The sequence below is a fragment of the Mesoplodon bidens genome, assembly GCF_964165515.1.
Source record: "Mesoplodon bidens genome assembly, chromosome: 19".
Classification (NCBI taxonomy): Eukaryota; Metazoa; Chordata; class Mammalia; order Artiodactyla; family Ziphiidae; genus Mesoplodon; species Mesoplodon bidens.
In genome coordinates this window covers 40,469,999-40,491,607 of record NC_138179.1, presented here as the reverse complement: position 1 = coordinate 40,491,607, position 21,609 = coordinate 40,469,999, and the positions used below count along the sequence as shown (strand labels likewise).

Sequence of the window (21,609 nt, the reverse complement as noted above, 5' to 3'; positions counted from 1 at the left end):
AATAGAACCACATATACAAAATTAATTGATTTTCAACAACGGTGCCAAGGCAATTTAATGGGGTAAGAATGTCTTTTCAATAAATGGTTCTAGAACAACTGGATGTCCATACAGATAAAACAACAACAAAATGGACCTTAACCCCCTACATCATACCATACAGAAAAATTAATTCAAGGTGGTTTCTAAACCCCACATAAAAGCTCTAACTGTAAAACTTCTAGAAGAAATCATTGAAAATACCTTCGCCACTTGGGCGTAAGCAAAGCTTTCTTACAAAGAACACAAAAAGTGGTAACCACAAAGAAAGAACTTTGTTAAATTAAACTTAGTCAAAATTAAAATTAAAAACTTTTGCTCACCAAAAGCTATATCATTAAGAAAAGAGTAGGCAAGCTACAGACTGGGAAAAAAATATTTGCAATTCATGTATCTAACAAAAGACCAGTATCCAGAAAGAATAAGAACAAGTCAAACAACCCAATTTTAAAATGGGCAACAGGGCTTCCCTGGTGGTGCAGTGGTTAAGAATCCACCTGCCAATGCAGGGGACACAGGTCCAAGCCCTGGTCCAGGAGGATCCCACATGCCGCGGAGCAGCTAAGCCTGTGCACCACAACTAATGAGCCTGTGCTTTAGAGCCCGCGAGCCACACCTACTGAAGCCTGCATGCCTAGAGCCCATGCTCCACAACAAGAGAAGCCACCGCAGTGAGAAGCCCGCACACCACAACGAAGAGTAGCCCCCGCTCGCCGCAACTACAGCAAGCCCATGTGCAGCAACGAAGGCCCAAATCAGCCATAAATTAATTAATTAATTAATTTTTAAAAAAGGAATAAGCTTGTCAGAGCTGCATGGGATTTAAAAAAAATAAAATAAAATAAAATGGGCAACAGATTTGAAAAGACGTTTCACAAAGGAAAATATACAAAAAGCCAATAAGAACATGAAAATGTGCTCAACAGCATGAGTCATCAGACAAATGCAAATTGAAGCCAGAATGAGACTGCCACACACCCACCAGAGTGACTACATTATGAAAGAGACAGTACCGAACGTTGGTGGGGATGCGGAGCATCCAGAACGCTCAGACGTTGCTGGTGGGAGCATCTGACACAGTCACTTGGAGAAAAGAGCTAGCATTTTCTTACAAATCTAAACAGATACCTATCCTCTGCCTCAACGATTCTACTCCTTGGTATCTACACAAGAGAAATGGAAGCATATGTCCACAAAACCTTGTACAAGCATCTTTATTCATGAGACCCCCAAAATGGAAACAACCAGGGGCCCATGAACAGAAGGACTAAAAAAAAAAAAACCAGAGAAAGTTCATGCAGTGAACACTATACAGCAATCATGGAACAACTACTGTTACCTGTGGCAACATGGGTACATCTGAAAAACATATACATAGTCAAACTGGCAAAATTCATTTACAGTAGAAAAAAATCAGAAATTTGGTTGCTCCCGGGGCAGTGGAGGCAGACACCGACCAGGAAAGGGCATGCAGGGGTGATGGTGATGTTCTACACCCTGATAGGAGCCAGGATACAGAGAGCGGTACCCTAAGATCTGTGCGTTTCAGGGTACATACATCTTACCTCAAAGAAAGAAAAAGAACCATAAACAAATACTGGCCTCTGGTTAGTGAGAGGCAAGCTGAAGTGTTTACGGGGTAATGTGGACTGATGCCAGCAACTGATTTTGAAACGCATCCAAAAAAACCACACGGAGTGTTGTTGGCTAGAGGGAGGGGAGTGTGAGGAAGCAGAGAGCAGAACGTGCCCCACAGAATCAAGGTGGTGGGCGTGGGAGTGTTCACACCGTCATCTTTCCTGTGCGTTTGAAAGTTTTTCATAGTAAAACGTTGGGAAATTTTAAAAGAGACTGAGATATATCAATCAGAAATAGGGAAGAAAGAAGAGGTGGCAGGAGACCCCTCCCCGAAGCCCAGAGCTCTCAAACCTCGCTTGCTTGGCCCGGTTTAGGACCACCCCGGGCGAGGTCTGCAGCGCTCCAGCCCCGGTGCCAGGGGAGGTGCCGTCCTCACCTATTTCCCGTGCTCCCCACCTGCAACTTCCGTCACTGCAGCAGACGCAGTGGGTGGAAATAACACCTGAGCAGCCTCTTCCCACAAATTCAGCGAAAATGAAAACCCAGCAGGCGCTGGGCTCTCGAGGGCCTGCACCGCCACCTCCTGGAAGAAAGGCTTCCTGCACCTGAATTCCTGCCCCTTTCTGGGGTTCGGCTTCACCGCGGTCCCCTCGCTCCCTTCCAAGGCTCAGCCAGGCCCCAACTGCAGTCAATCTGCGGGTGAGATGCATGGAGGATGCACGTCTCCAGAACCCGGGCTCCTCTGTCCACACCTCCTCAGAGGGATGCACCCTCCACTTCCGCCCCCAGCTGCTCTCTACAAGCTGGGGGGTGGCGAGGGCTACGGGGCATTCCTGGAGATACGCACCCCCCCAAACACACGTCACAGAGGCACAGCCCAAGACCACCCTCTCCAGGTGGTGAACAAGCCCCCAGCCCGCAATCACCCCCAGCCCCTTCCCTCTCTCTCGGACACGGCGACATCAGGATTAGGACACTCTAAAGACCCTTGAACTTGGAAAAACATTGAAAAGTCATTCTAAAGCTATAGTTCTTTAGTTATTATCAGATCACAATATACTGACATCTCCCAGGGCAGGCATGGCTGAGGGCCCTGCATCCTTGGATGGAATACGCCACCTGGAGAAGGAACCTGGGCCCCGGGGGAGGGACAAGCCGGCCAGAGCTGAGCTGGGCGGATGGTGGGGGGCAAAGTCCAGACTGAGGGCTGCCCAGTGTGGACATCAGGGGCAACAGGGCCAGAGGAGGACACGGGCCTGAGCAGAGCCATGGAAAGGGAGGGCTTGGGCCGTGCACTGAGCCCCTGTGCTGACAGTCACACCTGTACTGCCCCCACCAGATGCCCCGCGGGTTGTTGAGGATCTTGCTCTCTGAGTAGCAAGCAGGGCTCTTGGGGCTTTGACCAAAACGTCCCCTCTGTGGGGGTGGGGTGTCCTGTCAGGGAAGCTCTTGAATTTCCTTTGTCCCCAAGTCCCACCAGCCTTCTCCAGGTGAGCAGAAACAGTGCCAGGAAAGGCCAGAGGGAGAATCCAGGACAGGCTGCCCAAGGGCCAACTTCAAGATGCCCCGGAAACAGGAGCGGAGAAGCAGCATCTCAGGCCACTCCAGCGGGAGGGGAGGGTCGGTCCCCTGACCCGTGAGCCACATCACGGTCACACGTCCCCAGAAGCACCTCTTCTCTGACACCCGAGCCCTGGAGGCTGCAGCCAGCAGAGCAGGCTAGGTGCCCGCGCTCCCTGGGCAGCTGCTTCCTGCTGCACCAGCTCTGGATGCGGGACAGGGCCAGGCTCTGTGCGGAGGGGCCACAGCTCAAGGGAGCGCCAGAGCAGGAGAGGAAGGCGCTCGGCACACCCAGGCACTCTAACAGCGCGTGCGTCCCGAACTTCCCTGCACCGCCTCCCTGGGTGGCAAGGGACACGGAGGGGACACAGTGGACCCCGGGGGAGCAGCGGAGGGTCTGAAGGAGAAGGGGCAGGAGGTAGGGAGGGCAGCTGGGAGGGCCAGTCTGGGCCAGAGGACAGGGTTGGCCCCAGAGGGGAGAGAAGGGATGCAGAGGCCAGCGAGTGGAGGAGGCACAAAGGGAGCCCCAGTGGGACCTGGAGCTGGGACAGAGCAGGAGGGGAGGAGCCCAAGGTCACAACAGGCTCAGCCCCCAGCCCTGCCTGCCTGGCCACCTCGCTTCTCCTGCCCCAGGAACCGGGCACCAGGCCAGAATCCCCGGGCCTCTGCTACTGCTCCATTATGGGAAGAGGCTCTGACTCACCCCAGCTCTGAGGGCTAGTGGGATGCCCTGGAAAACATTCTGTACTTCCATGCCTCCCCCAGAGTCAGGGGCCCAGAGCTGGGGAGAAACCTGAGGCTCAGAGGGACCAGTGGGATGGGACGGTGTCCTCAGACACACTGGCCACTACCCCACATGGGGGCATGAGCAGGCATGTGTGATATCCCTGCCAGAGAGTCAGGACCCAGGAGATACAAAGCGAGGAGGCCCAGAGTCATGCTTCCCCTGAGGCCGTCCGCTCCTTGGGTCACCTTCCCAGGACTCAGGCCACCCCACCCTCAGCCAAGCATGCACCAAACCACAGCCTCTGCGCCCAGAGGCCGCAAGCGCTTCCTCCTAAAGATAGCAGCCCGCGGGGCAGGACTGGGCAGGGTTGGGCAAGGCTGGCCAACACGTCAGGGCGTCCAGCGGCCTCTTCAACCACCAGGGTCCACCCAGCAATCAGAGGTCCTCCCTCTCCAACTGCATAGAGTGACGGTGATGGCCACCCCTCCAGGCCCCCCTGCTTCTCCTCCCTGCTTGCTACAGGCGAGTCTCAGCAGCCACGGAGCACTCAGGTCCTGCCACTTTCTCCACCCAGCACACCGAGGAAAGAAACGAACCCTCACCAGGGCCTCCGAGGCCTGGCATGACCTGGCCCCGCCTATCTTGCTGGTCTCAGACTTGCCCCTCTCCTCCAACAATGCAGTCCAGCCACTTGCACCTCCGTGATGTTCTAACCTCAGGGCCTTTGTACTTGCTCTTCCCTTTGCCTGAATGTGCTTCCTCTGGATCTTGACCTGTCAGGTCCTTCTGGCCACGTAAGTTTCAGCTCAATGTCACCCCCTCAAGGAAGGTGTCCATTAATACACACCCCCCCCACACACACACACCTACTAACAATAACATCACATCACCTGTTCTTTGCTTCTTCATCTAAAGTCATCAATTGATGTGTTTATTGGTTAGCTGTCTGACATCTAGTTCAGACTGCCAGCCCCAAAGGAGCAGGGACTGGCTCCTCACTGTAGGTCAAGAACCTAGGAGATGGCTGCACGTAGTCCGACCTCAGTAAATATTTGCCAGATAATTGGGACAACAGGTGTCTAGTGGTCCTGCGAACAGCCACCCGGAGACATCATGACCTGAGGTGAACTTAAAGCGCAGGACAGAGATAGAGGTCACTGACTGTTCACACTTGCTGGAGGAAGGCAGAATCGGGACCACGCAGAGGAATGGGCTCTGGGTGTGTGGGCTCAGGCCACGCAGAGCTGGGCGGCTCTTCACATCCACCTGCTCCAGCAGACAGGCCCAGCCCAAAAGCATTTTCAACTTTTCATAGAAAAGTTTCAGAGCTGGTGCCTCTTTGCTAATTTCCAAGGGGTGTGTTGCTTTGTTTATTCAGTTTTGCTCAAGTCAGTTTCCTCATTTGCTAAAAAAAAAAAAAAAAAAAAACTTAACTACTGCACCACTTCCCTGGTGGCACAGTAGTTAAGAATCCGCCTGCCAATGCAGGGCACATGAGTTCCATCCCTGGTCCGGGAAGATCCCACATGCTGTGGAGTAACTAAGCCTGCACACCACAACTACTGAGCCCACGCTCAGCAACTACTGAAGCCCGTGCGCCTAGAGCCCGTGCTCCGCAACAAGAGAAGCCACCGCAATGAGAAGCCCACGCACCGCAACGAAGAGTAGCCCCCGCTCGCAGCAACTAGAGAAAGCTGCGTGCAGCAACAAAGACCCAACGCAGCCAAAAATAAATACATACATACGTACATACCTTAAAAAGAAAAAAGAAAGAAAGAGGGAGGGAAGATCAGAAGATCTAAGGCAGGTCCCAAGCCCGCAGGCAGAGAGGGGTCTCCAGGAGCTGAAATCTGCGTTGCTATCTGTCCTGAGTTCATTCGAGGCCTGGGGCCCAAAACAGTCTCCAAACATGGGCCTCTGGTTAAGAGGAAATCTCCCCAGTTTCTCTGTTGGGTCCCACCCCCACCCTGCGCCCAGCCCAAGGGGAGCAGACTTGACATGAGTGCAGTGAAGGCGGGACCCAGTGGTCCAGGGGACTTTGGGCAAGGCGGTTTAGGTGGTAGCTTCCGGACAGAGGTTTGTGCCCGGATAGGAAGGGAGACAATGGGGATGACCAGCTCCAAGCAGGAGGCAGACGGAGTCTGGGATTGCAGAAGCAAAGAGGGAGAATGGGGCTGGAGGAGGCTTCCTGAGATGGAGCATGGGGACAGACCAACAGACACTGACACACAGACAGCCAGTCTCACACGCAGGCTGGGCACTGAAACCACTGAGAATAGGAGGCCCACCTGAGAGTGGACCCCAGGAGACCCCAGGCTGGCTTCCTCGTCAGTCCAGAAGGACACAGGCCTGGGCTGCCCCGGGCAGAGCACATGTCCAGCCATGCCCAGGGCCAGAGCTGAGGCTCCCTGGCCAGCCTGAGGGTATGGTCAAGGCCAGCCCAACCCAGGATTTCCCCACTTCCTGCCACCCCACCCAGTGAAGCCAGCCTGGGTGTGAAAGAAAAAAAAAAAAAAAATCAAGAGCCCAGGACGAGAACTTGGAGCCTAGTCTCACACCATGTACAAAAGTTAACTCAAAATGGATCAAAGGCCTAAATGCAAGAGCTAAAACTGTAAAACTCTTAGAAAGAAACATAAGGGGAAAGCTTTGTGACGTTGGGTGTGACACTAAAAGCACAGGCACTAAAAGAAAAAATAGATAAATTGAGTTTCATCAAAGTGCAAAACTATTGTGCATCAAAGGAGACTCTCAACAGAATGAAAAGGAAACACACGGAATGGGAGAAAATATTTACAAATCATAGTCTGATGAGGAATTAATATCCAGAATATGTTTTAAAAAAACTTCTACAACTCAATCACACATACACACAAAAACCCAATTTAAAAACTGACAAAGGACTTGAATAGACATTTCTCCAAAGAAGACATATGGATGCCAACAGGCACATGAGAAGATGCTCAACATCACTAATCATTAGGGAAACGCAAATCAAAACTGCAGTGAGGGCTTCCCTGGTGGCGCAGTGGTTGAGAGTCCGCCTGCCGATGCAGGGGACGCGGGTTCGTGCCCCGGTCCGGGAGGATCCCACATGCCGCGGAGCAGCTGGGCCCATGAGCCATGGCCCCTGAGCCTGCGCGTCCGGAGCCTGTGCTCCGCAACGGGAGAGGCCACAACAGTGAGAGGGAGGCCCGCGTACCGCAAAAAAAAAAAAAAAAACTGCAATGAGATACCACTTCACACTCATTAGAATGGCTGTTATATATGTATTTTAAAAAATAACATGTGTTGAGGAGGATGTGGAGAAATTAGAACCCATGGGCACTGCTGGTGGGAATGTAAAATGGTATAGTTGCAGTGACAAGCAGTATGGTGGTTCCCCCCAAAATTAAACATAGAACTACCATATGGTCCAGCAATTCTGCTTCTGGGTATATACCCAAAACATTTGAAAGCAAGGACTCGAGCAAATACCTATACATACATGTTTATGGCAGCAATTTTCATAATAGCCAAAAGGTGGAAACAACCCAAATGTCTACGCATAGATCAATAGATAAACAAAATGTGGTCTATCATATAATGGAATATTATTCTGCCTTAAACAGGAGGAGACTCTGACACCTGCTACAACATGGAGGAACCATGAAGTCATTAAGTGAAATAAGCCAGTCACAAAAAAGACAAATTTGCATGATTCCACATATATGAGGAAACTGGAATAGTCAAATTCATAGAGACAGAAAGCAGAAGGGTGTTTGCTGGGGTCAGGTCGGAGGGGGGAAAGAGGAGGTAGTGTTTCATGGAGTTTCACTTTGGGAAGATGAAAAAGTTCTGGAGATGGATGGATGGTGGCACAACTATGTGAACGCACTTAAGGCCACTGAACTGTACACCTAAAAATTATAGAAAAGGTACATTTTATATCATATGATATTGCTTATATGTGGAATCTAAAAAAATAGGACAAATGAACTTATTTACAAAACAGAAATAGAGTCACAGATGTAGAAGACAAACTTATGGTTACCAGGGGGGAAATGGGGGAAAGGATAATTAGGAGATTGGGATTGACATATACACACTACTATACATAAAATAGATAACTAATAAGGACCTACTGTAGAGCACAGGGAACTCTACTCAGTACTCTGTAATGGCCTATACGGGAAAAGAATCTAAAAAAGAGTGGATATGTGTATATATATAACTGATTCACTTTGCTGTTCACCTGAAACTAATACAACATTGTAAATCAACTATACTCCAATAAAATTTTTTTTTTAAAAAGGTACATTTTGGGCTTCCTGGTGGCACAGTGGTTGAGAGTCCGCCTGCCGATACAGGGCACACGGGTTTGTGCCCCGGTCCGGGAAGATCCCACATGCCGTGGAGCGGCTGGGCCCGTGAGCCATGGCCACTGAGCCTGCGCGTCCGGAGCCTGTGCTCCACAACGGGAGAGGCCACAACAGTGAGAGGCCTGCGTACCAAAAAAAAAAAAAAAAAAGGTACATTTTATGTTGTGTACATTTTACCACAATTTTTTTAAAAATTGGCACTCCATGTCCTTATAGTACAGAATGGCTGCAGTGACCACTCACAAGTGGCTCAGGACAGTCCCAATCTCACACTACGATGTTACTGAAAGCGGTTCTTTAATGCATAACAGTGCAATTGTCATGCCATTCCTTAGTAGGACTTTACATAGAAATAAATCCTCTAATCAGGGAAAGTTTTGGACAGACCAATTTGGAGCTCAAAGAAAAAAACATTACAAGGCACCAGGCGAAGGTGCCCTTATTGGGCAGGCTGACCCAGGTACCAAAGCTCTCCATCCTAGGTCCACTCTGTCCCCAGGGCCTGCCCCAGGCCTCACCCCCACCAACAGGGAACACAAGGCAACTCCAGCAAGAAGGTGCCTGGAAGGGGGGTGGGCAGGCTTCTGCAGTTCTCATGGGGCTGAGCTTCCCACACCTCACCAGGGGTAGGGGACCCAATGGCCAGAGTGCAGGATGGCAAGTGATCTTGGGACATGGAATCATCCTGTGCATCCAGAATGCATGGGGACTGAAGTGGGTTGAATGGTGCCCCCCCCCCAATTCATGTTCACCTGGAATCTGTGGATGTGGACCTATTTGGAAAAAGTGTCTTGCAAATGTCATTAGGATAAGGTTCTAGAATTTTGGTCGTCCTGGATTGTCCGAGTGGGCCCTAAATCCAGGAACAAGTGTCCTTATAAGAGAGAAGCAGAGGGAGATTTGAGACACAGAAGAAGGCAGAGGCAGAGACTGGAGAGAGGCATCCACCAGCCAAGGATGCCAAGGAGCGCCAGCTGCTGCCAGAAGCCAGGAGAGAGGCCTGGAAAGGATGCTCCCTCCGGGCCTCCTGAAGGAACCAAGCCTCGGACACCTTGAATTTGGACTTCTGGCCTCCAGAGCTGGGAGAGGATCAACTGCCGTCGTTGTAAGCTCCCCAAGCGGTGGTACTTGGTTACAGCAGCCCCAGGAAACCAAGGCCCTCGTCAGTCAGAGGTGGAAGAGGAAGAGGGCCAGGAGGGCCTCGGGCCAAGCTTCTCGTCTTGGAGACGAGGAGAGTGAAGCTCTGGCAAAGAGGGTCCAGGAAGCTGATGACCGCAGCGTCTGTCCAGGCCAAGAGTATGAAATGCCCGGGGACCCAGAGGCAAGAGGGTACAGCAGAGTGAGGACCGAGGCACGCCTCCCACGGTAGGGGCTGTCCAGCTCCCTGCCCTCCCCATGACCGTGACACAGGACACCCCCGAGCAGAGCAGAGTGCCAGCTCTCTCCTCCCGGGTGCATCACAGCCCGGCCCTTCCAGGTCCCCGCGCCAACCTTCCTGATCGAGCGGAGAAACGTCCACATTCTCTGCAGACAGCTCACCACGTGGCCCTTCCCACCCTCCCCGAGGCCCAGCTGAGCTAAGTCACAGCCCCTCAGTGGAAAGTTCCCTTCCTGGAGAGTCTCCCTGCTGAAACACAAGCACTTGGAACAAGATAAAACTGCTTGATTTGTAAAAGCCACAAAGCCAGTCCAGAACAAGGAAAAAAGGCCGACCCTTGGCTGGAAGGAGCAGCCTGTGTCTCAGCGGCCAGTCACTGCTCCGTGACTCATTCCCTCTCAGCTGACGAGCCCTCCGGCATCTTCCCAGGGCAAGGCCGCAGCCTCGAGAGGGCTGGAGGCTGCCTGACTGCAGAAGAGGACCCAGGGCCCACGTCCCAAACCAGATGGGAGCTAGGTGCTCGCAAGAGACGGAGGAGGGAGATCTGAGGTCTCCTGAGGCTGCCCGCACCTGCCCCAAGTCCCCTCCTCACCAGCCCCTCCTGGACAGCTGCTGGGCAGCGGCCAAGAGTCAGCCAGACACGCCTTAAATGCCAGCCCAGTGGGCCATGAGCAGTGACAGCTACTTCTGGAAACTGGCGGGTGGGGCATCTGGCCAGACAGGCCCCCCGTCCACACACACGCTCGGCATCCTGGCCCCCAGCCCCACCTCCGCCCGGTGCGGACTGAGGCAGCCGCAACTGTCTTACGTTGTCACTAAGGGGCAGTGCCCTTGAGAAGCAGGCCCGCAGCCGGCGGGGTCCCCAGAACAGGCTCAGAAGCCCGCTGGCTGTGGGCATGCGGCCTCAAGGCTGTGCTGATCCAACTCCCTCCCTTTACAGGTTGGGAAATTGAGCCCAGGGCTGCAGAGCGAGACTTGCTCGAGGTCCCAGCAGGGACAGGGTGGAATTTGCTTCCCCAGGGACTGCTTAAGCCCTGAGTTACAAGTAAAGACCAAGGTCAAGGTCTAACCAGGTTTGAGAAACATGGGGAGACAGCTTGGGGACTTCACTCTTCTGGAACCAGTTTCTAACCGAGCTTTGAAAGAAGTATTTTTTAATGCAAATGCATCCAAATGAGGATTTCATAGAAAGTACCAGTTTTTCCTCAGGCACATCCTGGGAGAAGGTCCCTACTTCACCCCTCGTTGTGCTGTCCTCGGCCTAGGGCGTGGTGCTCAACACTGTTATAAAGGCACAGAGCGGACTGTTTGTTCAGTTCATGAAAAGTTCCTCAAGTTCGCTTAGCCCAGGAGGTTCCAAGACGTTGCCACCGTTTCTGATTCCCCAAGGACCCCCTCCCAGCCTCTGTGCCCTGGCTCTCTGGTCCCCTGGTGGTCACCCAGCTGGGCCTTGGCTTGGTCATTTGTTAAATGAAGGCTGGGCCGGAGGCCCCTGGCAGCCAGGCCAATGGAGTAACCATCCTCCCTGGTCCCACAGCCTGCAGCCCTTGCCAGCCGGAGAGCAAGGCACCCTGGCTAGCGCCCCGTCCACCCCAGCTGGCCCGCGTCACTGAGCTCAAACACACATGAGATGCGGTTCCACCAGCCGTGCCTTCCGCCAGTCTCCGTGGCTGCCCCACCTCCCGTGGTCAGTCGCGGTGCCCATTTGTGTGCCCTGCAGCACAGACGTGTGTGCACACACACGCACCCCGCCAGCAGCTCCCCTGCCTGTGGCTGCCCCATCAGCCCTGACTCACACTGGGATCTGATCAGCCCCTAGAGCAGCAGGCAAGGGGCTGTCTTCAGAGGAGCCACTGACATGCGCCTTCCTTCCCTCTGGCCTCTTGGGGAGTCCCCCCTGCAACACACACAGTGGCACACAACAGACCAAGCCAGTGGCACTTGGGGAGTGACATTCTTATCCTCACTTTGACCCAGGGGTCATCTTGGAGCACCTGAAGCCCAGAGGCTGATGCCCCAGGACGTCTCAGGCCTGCACAGTGTACCCCAGCACCTGGCTTGAGGGGTGTGCCGTAAGCAGCAGGCCCCATAATGAATGGGAATTATTCGTGATGATGTCAGATGCTGACACAGGACACGAAGCCCGAGAAAGAGGGGCTCCTAACCGGGGTGACTTAGGAGGGGTGGCCTCTTTTCTCTCCACTGCTTGGTTCTTGCCCCGATGGGTCTGAGCCCGCTCCAAAGTGACCCACTTGGCCTGGATCCCACACAGGGTGCGGGGACCGATCCAGGGACCTGGAAGGTCCCTTCAGCCCAAGGACCAGTCAGCCATCTGCCCTCACTCCTTGCCCCAACATGACATTCTGATCAGTGATTCTGCCCCAGAATTTGAGCAGAGCCCACAGCTCCGATCTTTCTGTCCTAAATCAATCCCATCCAACCATGGATGATCATCGCTACCCCCTCTCTGTCCACGGTGCCCAGGTGAGTACAGGACCCAAATGACACCAGCACCTCCAAGTGGGAGTCACCTTGGTCAACTCCCCCAAGCTTCCGGCAGAATAGAATAAGCTCTCTCCACTGTACGTGTGCATACGCGCACGCGCACACACACACACACGCATTTGCACATCTTGTCTGGGCACCGGGAGCTCCCGGCCCTGTAATCAACTCCCGGGAAGGCACCGAAATGCTATTTCAGGGAGGAGACCAAGGCGGCCTTGAAGACGGACTTTGGCTGGTAGCGAACAAACAAACCACACAGTGGACAAACAAACCACGATCGGCATCCCGGTGCCGCCACCCCGGACCCCAGCGCCAGAAGCAGGTCCCCCCACCCTTTCCCAGACTTCGGCGCCCACAGTCTCAGCATTCACGGCCGTCTTAAGATGCAAAAGTGGCACATTGGGAAATGAAAGAGAAATACTGAGGGGATGGAGAGCCGAGTTTAAATAAAAGCCCAACTTAGCGAAGCTTCACTTTTGGAACATCACGTCCCAGGACATCAGAACAGTCAAGAGGAAAAGAAATATGTCCACAAAAATGAGTCAAAGTGACCCTTGGGTGCTTATTTCCCGAAGCATAAAGAAAGTTGTGAGTTAAGGGGAAGGGGCAGCCGGGGGAGGAGGGCTGCTTGCCTACCTGTGATCCGGTCTCTCTCCATCACTACGGATATATTTAGCAGCAGGCGGGAGTCCCGGCGTCCCCCTTTCCAGAGGCGTCCTCCCCTTTCTCACCCCGTCGCCCTCCCTCTTTCTGCCTCCTCTCCTCCTCCTCCAAAAACACTCTTTGTCTGGTCTAATTTCTTCAATCTGTTGCAATCACGAATGCATCCAAATTACCACATTTCCATGTGCTGATCATATGTTTGTGCTCCAAACTGAAGTAGCATTGTCTCTTGGAATCGGGAGGGGAAAGGCAGCGAAGGAGAGAAATAAAAGAAGAGGCGGGAGCAAGGGCCGGACGTGGGCCTTGAAAGGCTCCTGCGGTCCCCAGGGTCCTCCGGGCCGAGGACCGGCCGGCGGGGCTTTGTGCGGTGGCTCCAGAGGTGCGGCGTGCGGCGGCTTCCGGTGCCTTCTCTCCACCCCCTCCAGCCCCTCCGCCCGGGCTCGTCTCGCTGCTCCTTTTTAATATCCACTTGGAGAAGCTTAACTTAGCCTCTTGGAAACCAGCTCACAGAATCAAATTCCTGGAGACTTCCAGAGTCTTTCATTTCCCCCGGCCGGCGATGCTGCGATTCCCTTTGGTTGGAGCGTTTGAAAATCCTGGTTCCTGCCTGCCCGCCTTCCCTTCCCTCCACTTCTGCCGGCCCTTCACCCCCACCCTGACCCGGCTGGAAGGAGGGGCACTCGCGCCCCAGGCAGGGGCCGAGGGAAGGTTCAGGAACACCTGCCGGGGATGAGCCCGGAGAAGTCACCCCTGCAGACGCCCGGGTGTCCCGTCCGCCTGCGGAGACAGAGGCAGCTGGCCGTCCCACCCCAGCCGAGAGGGGAGCGCGGGATGGAGACTTCCTGGAAGAGTCCTACCACTCACTCATGAGTCAGTGAGGCTCCAGCTGTCCCCTGGGAGGGAGCGCAGCTCCTCATCACTGATTTCCCCAGACTCAGCGCCTCTCTGGGAGAGGACACGGGGCCTGGCCGGGCTGGGGCTCAGCACTGCTCCCTGCTATTCACCTGGGGTCCCGGGACTGCTCAGCTGGCAACTCGGGGGTGGAGGGGGACAGCAAGTGGTCAGAGCGAGGGCTGGGGGGTACCCCCTCTGCCCTTTAAGCTTCATTCACCGCAAGGGTGCAGACTGGCAGCCCTCTGCCCAAGACACAGAAGCAGGTTTTGTATGCCTAACTGACCCTGTCTAAAGAAAATGTGTATTCGTGCCAATGTTGAAAACGGGCAATTTCACAGAGAACTCCAGATTTTCCTCTTCTCTCAGAAAAGGGAGGGCATATAGCCACATGGAATGAGCCTTCCTGCCTGGCCCAAGGGGCTGCCTTGAAGAGTGCTACCCTCTTTAGATGAAACCGCGTTTTCTGGATTGCTGTGGTCCCCACGGCCCCGTCACTCATTTTCGTTATCTGCCAGCCCCTCCTCCAGGTGACCTCTGAGTTTACAATCCTGCCTTACAGGGCCACATGAGCCACATGTCAACACAATGCACACTCCTCTGCTGGATGTCACAAAGTCCCCGTCCCCTCCTGCCCAGCAGGACCCCAAATGCAGTCTCCTAGGTAGCAAGGGCATCTTCTTGGGGGTTGGGGGGTGACACCTTCTGGGAGACACCAAATAGCAACACCCCATCCCCAGCAGAGTCTGGAGGACAGCTCCAAAGGTGGCCGCCTGCACAGTGACAGAAGGTGGGCACTGTGGTAGGCTGAACAGTGGCCCTAAAGATCTCACAACCTAATCCGTGGATCCTGTAAACGGGACCTTATTTGGAGAAAAAGTCATTGCAGGTGGGATTAAGTGAAGGATCTTGAGATGGGAGATTATCCTGAATCAGGGGGTTGGGAGGGTCCTAAATGCCATCACGTGTACTCACATAGAGGGGGGCAGAGGGAGATCTGACACAGAGAGAGAGACAGAGAGAGAAGGGGATGTACAGACGGATCAGAGAGAGATGTGAAGAGGCTGGCCTTGAAGAGTGGAGTGACGCGGCCACAAGCCCAGGAAGCCTGGCAGCCCGCAGAAGCTGGAGCAGGCAGGGAACAGCTTCTCCCCTAGAGCTCCCCAGGAGCCCGGCCCTGCCGAGACTTGGATTTCAGACATCCGGCCTCCAGAACTGTGAGAGAATAAATTTCTGTTGATTTAAGCCCCCATGTTTGTGGTAATTTGTTACATCAGCCACAGGACACTCAAACAGACACCACAGACAGACTTAAGAGCCAGGGCTCCCTGTACGATGTTTTCTGGTGATTATATTTCATTCTAACACATTACATTAAGCCAACCACCAACAATTAAGTTAGAACAATGGGAATCTTGGAGGTTTTTTGATTTGTTTGTTTAGTCTCCTTTCTGATTTTGAAAAAAATATTCCTTATTGTTTTTGTCTGATTATAAACATACTATATGTTCATTGTATTAGATTTAGAAACTACAGAAAACGTATGAAAAAAGAAACCCCTTTAATGCCACAGGGCACTCTTCGACACCAATTCCCACTGCGCTGAGCAGGCTCAGCAAGGCCCCACGGGGCGGCAGACCAGGCCAGCTGGGGGGACGGCTGGACCAGGACGAGGAGCCCAGCCGTGGCCTCAGCCATCCTGACCACCTGCTTCAGGTGCCGGCTGCACACGCTGTGCATTTTGTTGCTGCGGTTGGTGCAGCTGCTAAGCATAGCTTGACCCTCGGTTTTTCCCCGGCATAGTCTGGCTCAGTGTCCATTCCCCAACCATGCCTAAAACTCCAAGCATTCTGGCCCAAGCGGGGGATAATTTGAAACCGAAAACCTGGCAGCGCCGATTGGCTCCGATGGGGCCGTGTTAGTCACGAGCCGTGAAGAGGCCAGGCACAGAGGTGGGGTGAGGCCAGGCAGTGGGAGAAGGGGGCGGCCGACCCCCACCGCTCACTGAGTCCTGGCCTCAGCACTAGCCACTCAGGGGGCAACTGGTCAGCAGGCCAGGGCTCCCCACGTGGCTTCTCCTTCTAGCAGAACAAGACAGGGCTCTGTGGTTATGAAAAACTTGGTCCTGGTCTTTGATTTCACCAAGCATATTAGCATAGTAAACCAGTGAGCAGCCCCAGTGAGGGGGCTGGCTTTTGAACTCAGCACATCCCCAAATTGACCAACGCCTTATGCCCTGGGGAGGCAGGACCCGCCCCGCGGGGCCACAGTTCTGGGAACTCTGCTTGTGCCAGCCAGCAAGCCCCAGCTCCCAGCCACTGGAGCCTGCCCACATCCTGGGATGGGTACTGTTGCCCAGCAGCCCCTTCCAGACAGTTCTAAAGGCAGTATCTCTACCCTTGACCCCCACAGACCTGTACCTGTGATCTGCATACTCCCAGCCACCTTCTTTTTGATGTCACCATCACCAGCGAGGGCCCAGTGCAGGGTAAGGAGGAAGAGAGAGGCCTGCTTTATCTTTAAAGACACTGCTATGCCCCTTTCCACGAAGTGCGCGTGCGCGCCCCCGGCGCCTGGCTGGGACGGGACACAAAAGAGGTAATCCCAGTGACCCCTGAACTCCCATTACAAGCCAGGAGGCCTGGGCTGGCCCAGCCATGTGGAAAGGGGGCAAGCGCTCCAGGTGAATCTGACACAGGCAGCAGGGGCCTCAGGAAGGGGTTGACAAGAGGGGCACAGCCTTGCTCCTGGGGTACATTCTGGGGAGGGGCCTGTGAGGAGGCGGGGGGAGAAGGATTCGCTGAAAGGACACTTTCTGAGGCTCTGGGCTCAGATTCTCTGCCACCTCTCCCCTCCCCCTCCCCTCATTCAGGTACTTGCGAATCCTCCATAATTAGCTCCAAGCTATAGAGGATGCCAACCTCTCACTTCAAATAAAAGACTTTTCCGTTCATTTCCTGCTCATCCCCAGACTCAACCACACAGTTTGCTTCCCTGAGTTAAAAATAAAGAAGCTCCATCCCCCAGACCCCCTCCCGCTGACCCTCCTGCAGTCACTGCTACTGTACCTGCCAGCAAAGCGGGCAGCCGGCCGAGACCCTCCAGGGCCGGCCCCAGTCTGGCCGCCAGCAGCCTTCCAGAGCAAGACGAATTCCGGGCCCGGGGCCTGCTGCATTCCTCTCCGGAATCTTCTCTCCACTTTTTATTGCGCCTCAAGTTTCGGCTGTTCCTAAATAAATACGATCCAGCTACTCTCTGCCCTGGGGACTGCTGCAGGGTTTACTGGTGCAAACAGCCTGGGCCGGCCTGTTGCTCTGGGAGTTCTTCCAGGTCAGTGTGGAAGGAAATCTAGACAATGGAGAGAGGCGGCCCAGACAGGGCCAAATTCCACCGCTAACGGCCCTCATGCTCAGCCATCAAACCTTGGCTGCAGCCCTGCCGGAGCTGGGAGCTGGCACTTTATTCCTAAAGGCCCCCAGCTGCCTGTTCATAGCAAGGAGGATCCAGGGGCGTGGAGACCAGGGTCCTTGATAGAGTCTGCCCCAAGGCCCCTGTGTTTAAACTCTCCGGAATACACGAAAACTCCCCAAAGAGCTGGTGTCTTTCACTTCCCACTGAGCTCCCAACATTCTGTCTGCTCAGTGGCACCCAGTAAAGGCTCTCTGGATGAACAATGCATCTGAAGATCCAGTGTGTAGACTAATCCAGACCAGTCCTGCCCAGCAGAACTTTCTGCGTTGATGTAAATGCCGAGTATCTGCTGCGTTCAATATGGCAGCCACGTGTGGCTGCTGAGAGCCTTCCATGGGGCCAGTGCTATGGAGGAACTGAGTTTTTAATTTGTGTTAAATAAATAATTTAAATGTAAATAGCCACTGTGCCTACTGGTTGCCTCTCCTCCTCGTCCTCCCTGGAGACATGGAGTTCTCCATAAATTTCTTCCCCAGAAGGCAAACAAAGAGAAAATCTACTTGTCAACCAAGGCAAAAGAGGACCGATATTTTTATTTTAAACTCGTTTTTTGGCCAATCCCCCCCAGCTTCTCCTATCAAGTTCAATTCAACAATATTTACTGGCTGCCTGCCATGTGCCATAAGAGCACCCAGCCCTACGGGGTGGGGAGGATAGAGGAATCCCCGCCACCCACCTGCTAATGGGATTGGCAGGCTGGGTCAAATTACCCTGGAAAGAGAATGGCTTCCAGAGCTGTGACCCCTCCAGCAGGGAGGGGAGAGCAGGGGTGAGAGGCTAGACAGGGGAGGGAAGCCTCACGCTGGGTTTACCGTTTATCCTATGAGGAGAAGGGAAGCAAGGGTTCTTTTAGTCAGAGGACCACAGCCAGGTCTGTTTTAAAGAATCCCGTGGGTGGAGCCTATCACCCAGGCCCAGGCACACAGAGGGGACTGAGTAAAGACCCCCAGACACCAACTGGACAGGGAGGAGGAGCCTCTGGTGGGGAGAAAGGGTGGGGGGTGAGGGGAGACACAGAGGCCTGACCGAGACATGGCCAAGATCACGAGTGGCCTGTCCAAGGGCCATCTGGGGGGATGGTGAGTCGACAAGACCGTGGCCACCTATTGACCTGGGGGGGCTGGGGTGGGGCAGAGGTCAAGGACGACACTGAGCCTTGTCACTTGAGTGCCTGGGTGGATGGCAAGGCTGAAACGTGAGAGAAGTGGAGGAGTGGGGATGTCAGTGTGGCGGGGGGAGTAACAGCTGGGGATGCCTGCGGGGGCCCAGGTGTCAGGTGCACAGCGGCCAAAACTCTGGCGGTCTCTTCCTGGACCAGCTCCTCCACAAAGGACACTCCCTTCCCTCCCTCAGTGACAGAGTGAGCGGCTCTTCTGTGCTGCCCTGGAGAAAGGGTGGGCAACGAGCTGGAGGGGCCCTACCCCTCCTCCGGTGCCTGCTGTCCACGGGGGACGACAATGAGTACAGCTGAGTGACAGGACACTGGGGTGGGGCCCTAGCCGGGCCTGGAGCAGGGCCCCTCCCTAAGGAAGGGGAGTGTGAGCCGGGACCGAAGGCGGGGGTGGGGAAGGGGGACACGGGGACACCCGCCAGGGCCTCATGTTGGGCACCCCCCGTAAGGACCCCTGCCTGCAGCCCAGACAGCAGCTACTAGGGAGCTCCTTGCGTGGGTGGGGTGTTGATCACAGAGGGAAGGGGCCCTAGCTTCCTGCAGCTACTGTAACAAATCACCACAAACAGGGGGGCTTAAAATAACAAGAAATCGATTTTCTCACAATTCTAGAGGCAGAAGTCCAAAATCAAGGTGTCAGCAGGGCCGTGGTCCCTCCAGAGGCTCTGGGGAAAATCCCTCCTTGCCTCTCTGGCTTCTGGTGGCCCCAGGCATCCCGTGGCATGTGGCTGCAAAACTCCAATCTCTGCCTCTGTCCTCACGTGGCCTCCTCTGTGTCTCTCTTCGTATAAGGACCCCAGCCATTGGATTTAGGGCCACCCTAACCCAGTATGACCTCATCTCCAGGCCTTTCACTAACCTGTTAAAGCCCTATGTCCAAATAAAGTCACTTCCTGAGGTTCTGAGCAAATATGAATTCGCGGCGGGAGTGCGGTTCAGCACTGTTGAACCCACCACTCAAGGGATGAGGGTGGGATTGGGGCTCCGGCCGCCACCCCCAGAGGTACTTGAAGGACGTAAAGCAGGACCCGGCCACACAGCAGATGTCAGGGCAGAAGGAGAAGGCCCCAGGGATCCCAGCCAGGGGACAGACGGGCTGGGCTGGGCAGGGCAGCAAGGAGGTGAGGAAGCAGATGCAGGGGAAATGCTATGGGTGCCGTGGGAACCAGGGCAAAGGTCGGCCAGCAGCGCCCGGGGTGGCTGCTCATAGCACGGAAAGGGGGTGAGGGTGGGAGAGCAAAGAGGAAGGCCACTTGGGAGGGCCCGGGGCAAGCGTCCCAGAGCCCAGGCTGTCTGCCCAGGGGAACATACACAGGCCCCAGACCCATGACAGTGGGTCCAGCAGTGTCTGTAAGAGAGGAAAGCTTGCATGGGCCTCCAGCAACAGGCTGAGGGGGCAAAAACTCTGCCCCCCTACACAGAGGAACCCCCGCCTGCCCGCGGTCAGAGCAACTGAACTAAGCTACACGGAGCTGCGTGGATACATCTCAGTCGTCCCATCTCGCGAAAAAGCGAAGGGCCCCTCGGACACATGATGCGATGCTGCCGGGGTCAGGAGCAGACAGCGTGTCGTCTGCAGACACACAGCACGCGGTACAGAAACACCCGGCAGCGAGCAGTTCTAAATTCAGACGGCTGTTCACCTCGACTGGAACAGGGTCACCCAAGCTCTTGGGCTGCACCTGTAACACCTTATTTCTTAAGCGGGATGGTAGGTGTACAGGTATCTTATTATATTCTTCACATTTTTTAATATGTCTAACAATTCTATTTTGGGGGGAAAAAAAGGCCAGAAAGTGAGTGAGCTGGTCAAAGGGTGACCGTGGGTGTAGTCTGAGCTGACGGACTGTGGCTCATGGAAGAAACGGCCATCTCTGGCCCGTCCCAAACCCAGCCTCGTGAAAACCTGAAATAAAGGAGGAAATACCACAACGAGGGCCCTTAGCCTTCTGGGGAGGAGACGGGGTGCAGGGTCCAGACACGGGACAGAGGTGTCTGGGACAGAGGACGGTACAGAAGTCAGGCTGGGAGGAGGGGAGGGGGACGACAGCTCCGAATGGGGGCATTCTGTGAGGTCAGAGGGACTGGGGATCCAGGAAAGAAGCCTGCCTGGACCAAAGTCTTGGCCGCAGGGAGGCAGGGGTTGGAAAAGGGAGGCAGGAAGATGAGGAGGGGTGTCTGGGCCGGAGCCCGCAGAGGCCCCCAGAGAGTGGGTTTCGTGTGTCAGCAGGCAGTCCCATGCGAAACCCAGATCACAGCTTTGCGCTTGGGCAAATTATGCCTTAGGCTTCCAAGCAGAGCCGTGGTCATGGCTGCCAAGTGCTGATGGCACAGAACTGGCCTCTCTGAGCACAGGGAAGTAATGACCGGAGGGAGGCTGTATTCTTACAGCCCCGGGCGCCAGCCTCCTGAGACCTCATTCCTGGAGCGCAGGCATCTCCCCCAGGCCATCACACCGAGGGGCCCAGAGACGCAGCCCAGCGGCTGAAAGGGAGGGACATGGAGAGGCAGACAGCGGCAGAGGCCAGGGGCTCCGAGAAAGGCTTCCAGGAACAGAGCAGCAGCCGGGCAGTCCAGTGGTTAGCAGCCCAACGTGTCTGCAGGGGGCGGAGCTCCGCTTAACCACGGACATGAATCACTCACCACCCCAAGGCCTCCAGCCGGCGTCACCCTTCCCTTCCCACACCCGGCCTGTCCTGTACCGCAAGGGCCTCCTACACACTCATGTGGACGTCCAGCCTGCACATCACGTGCCCCCCACCCGGCCACTCCCAGCAAAGAACCGCCATCGGCCACCACACGGGCCTGAGGGTGCCCAGCCCACTGGCGGGGGTTGCCTCTGGAGGACAGCCTTGGAGAGAGGTCGGCTGGGCCCCAGATTCGGGTTCAGAATTCTGGGGTCCCAGAGAGCCAGCACGGGCTCGGATTGTCTAATTTCATAGCCACAAGTAGATATTAAGTGGGAATTCATAAAAAATGAATTAGTTAAATAATTCTATGCAAATGAATAAATAAATAAATAAATAAATTCATAAAAAATAAATTAGTTAAATAATTCTATGCAAATGAATGAATAAATAACATAGACAATGTATACCTCAGGTGCTCAATAGTCACATGTGGACAGTGGCTAACGTACTGGACGATGCAGACAGGGAACACTTCCACTGACACAGAAAGTTCTACTGGACAGGGTTGGCCTAGAAGGTAGGGTGTGGGCTCCAGGTGGGCACATCCCCTCCTGTAGAACAGCTGCTACGTCGCC

General features: G+C 54.6%; 1 protein-coding gene across 2 annotated transcripts in view; it reads right to left on the bottom strand.

The window, feature by feature from the left end:
• The window catches only part of SEPTIN9 (septin 9), a 165,581-nt gene that overhangs the window by 127,713 nt on the left and 16,259 nt on the right, over positions 1-21,609 (bottom strand). The window contains exon 1 of one of the 2 annotated variants that reach the window (XM_081218341.1): positions 12,785-13,643. The exons of the other annotated variant lie outside the window; for it this stretch is intronic. Coding sequence (XP_081074467.1) covers positions 12,785-12,806 — 22 coding nt within the window. The 5' untranslated portion in view covers positions 12,807-13,643. Of the gene's footprint in view, positions 1-12,784; positions 13,644-21,609 lie in introns of those variants that run through there. 2 annotated transcript variants of the gene reach the window in all.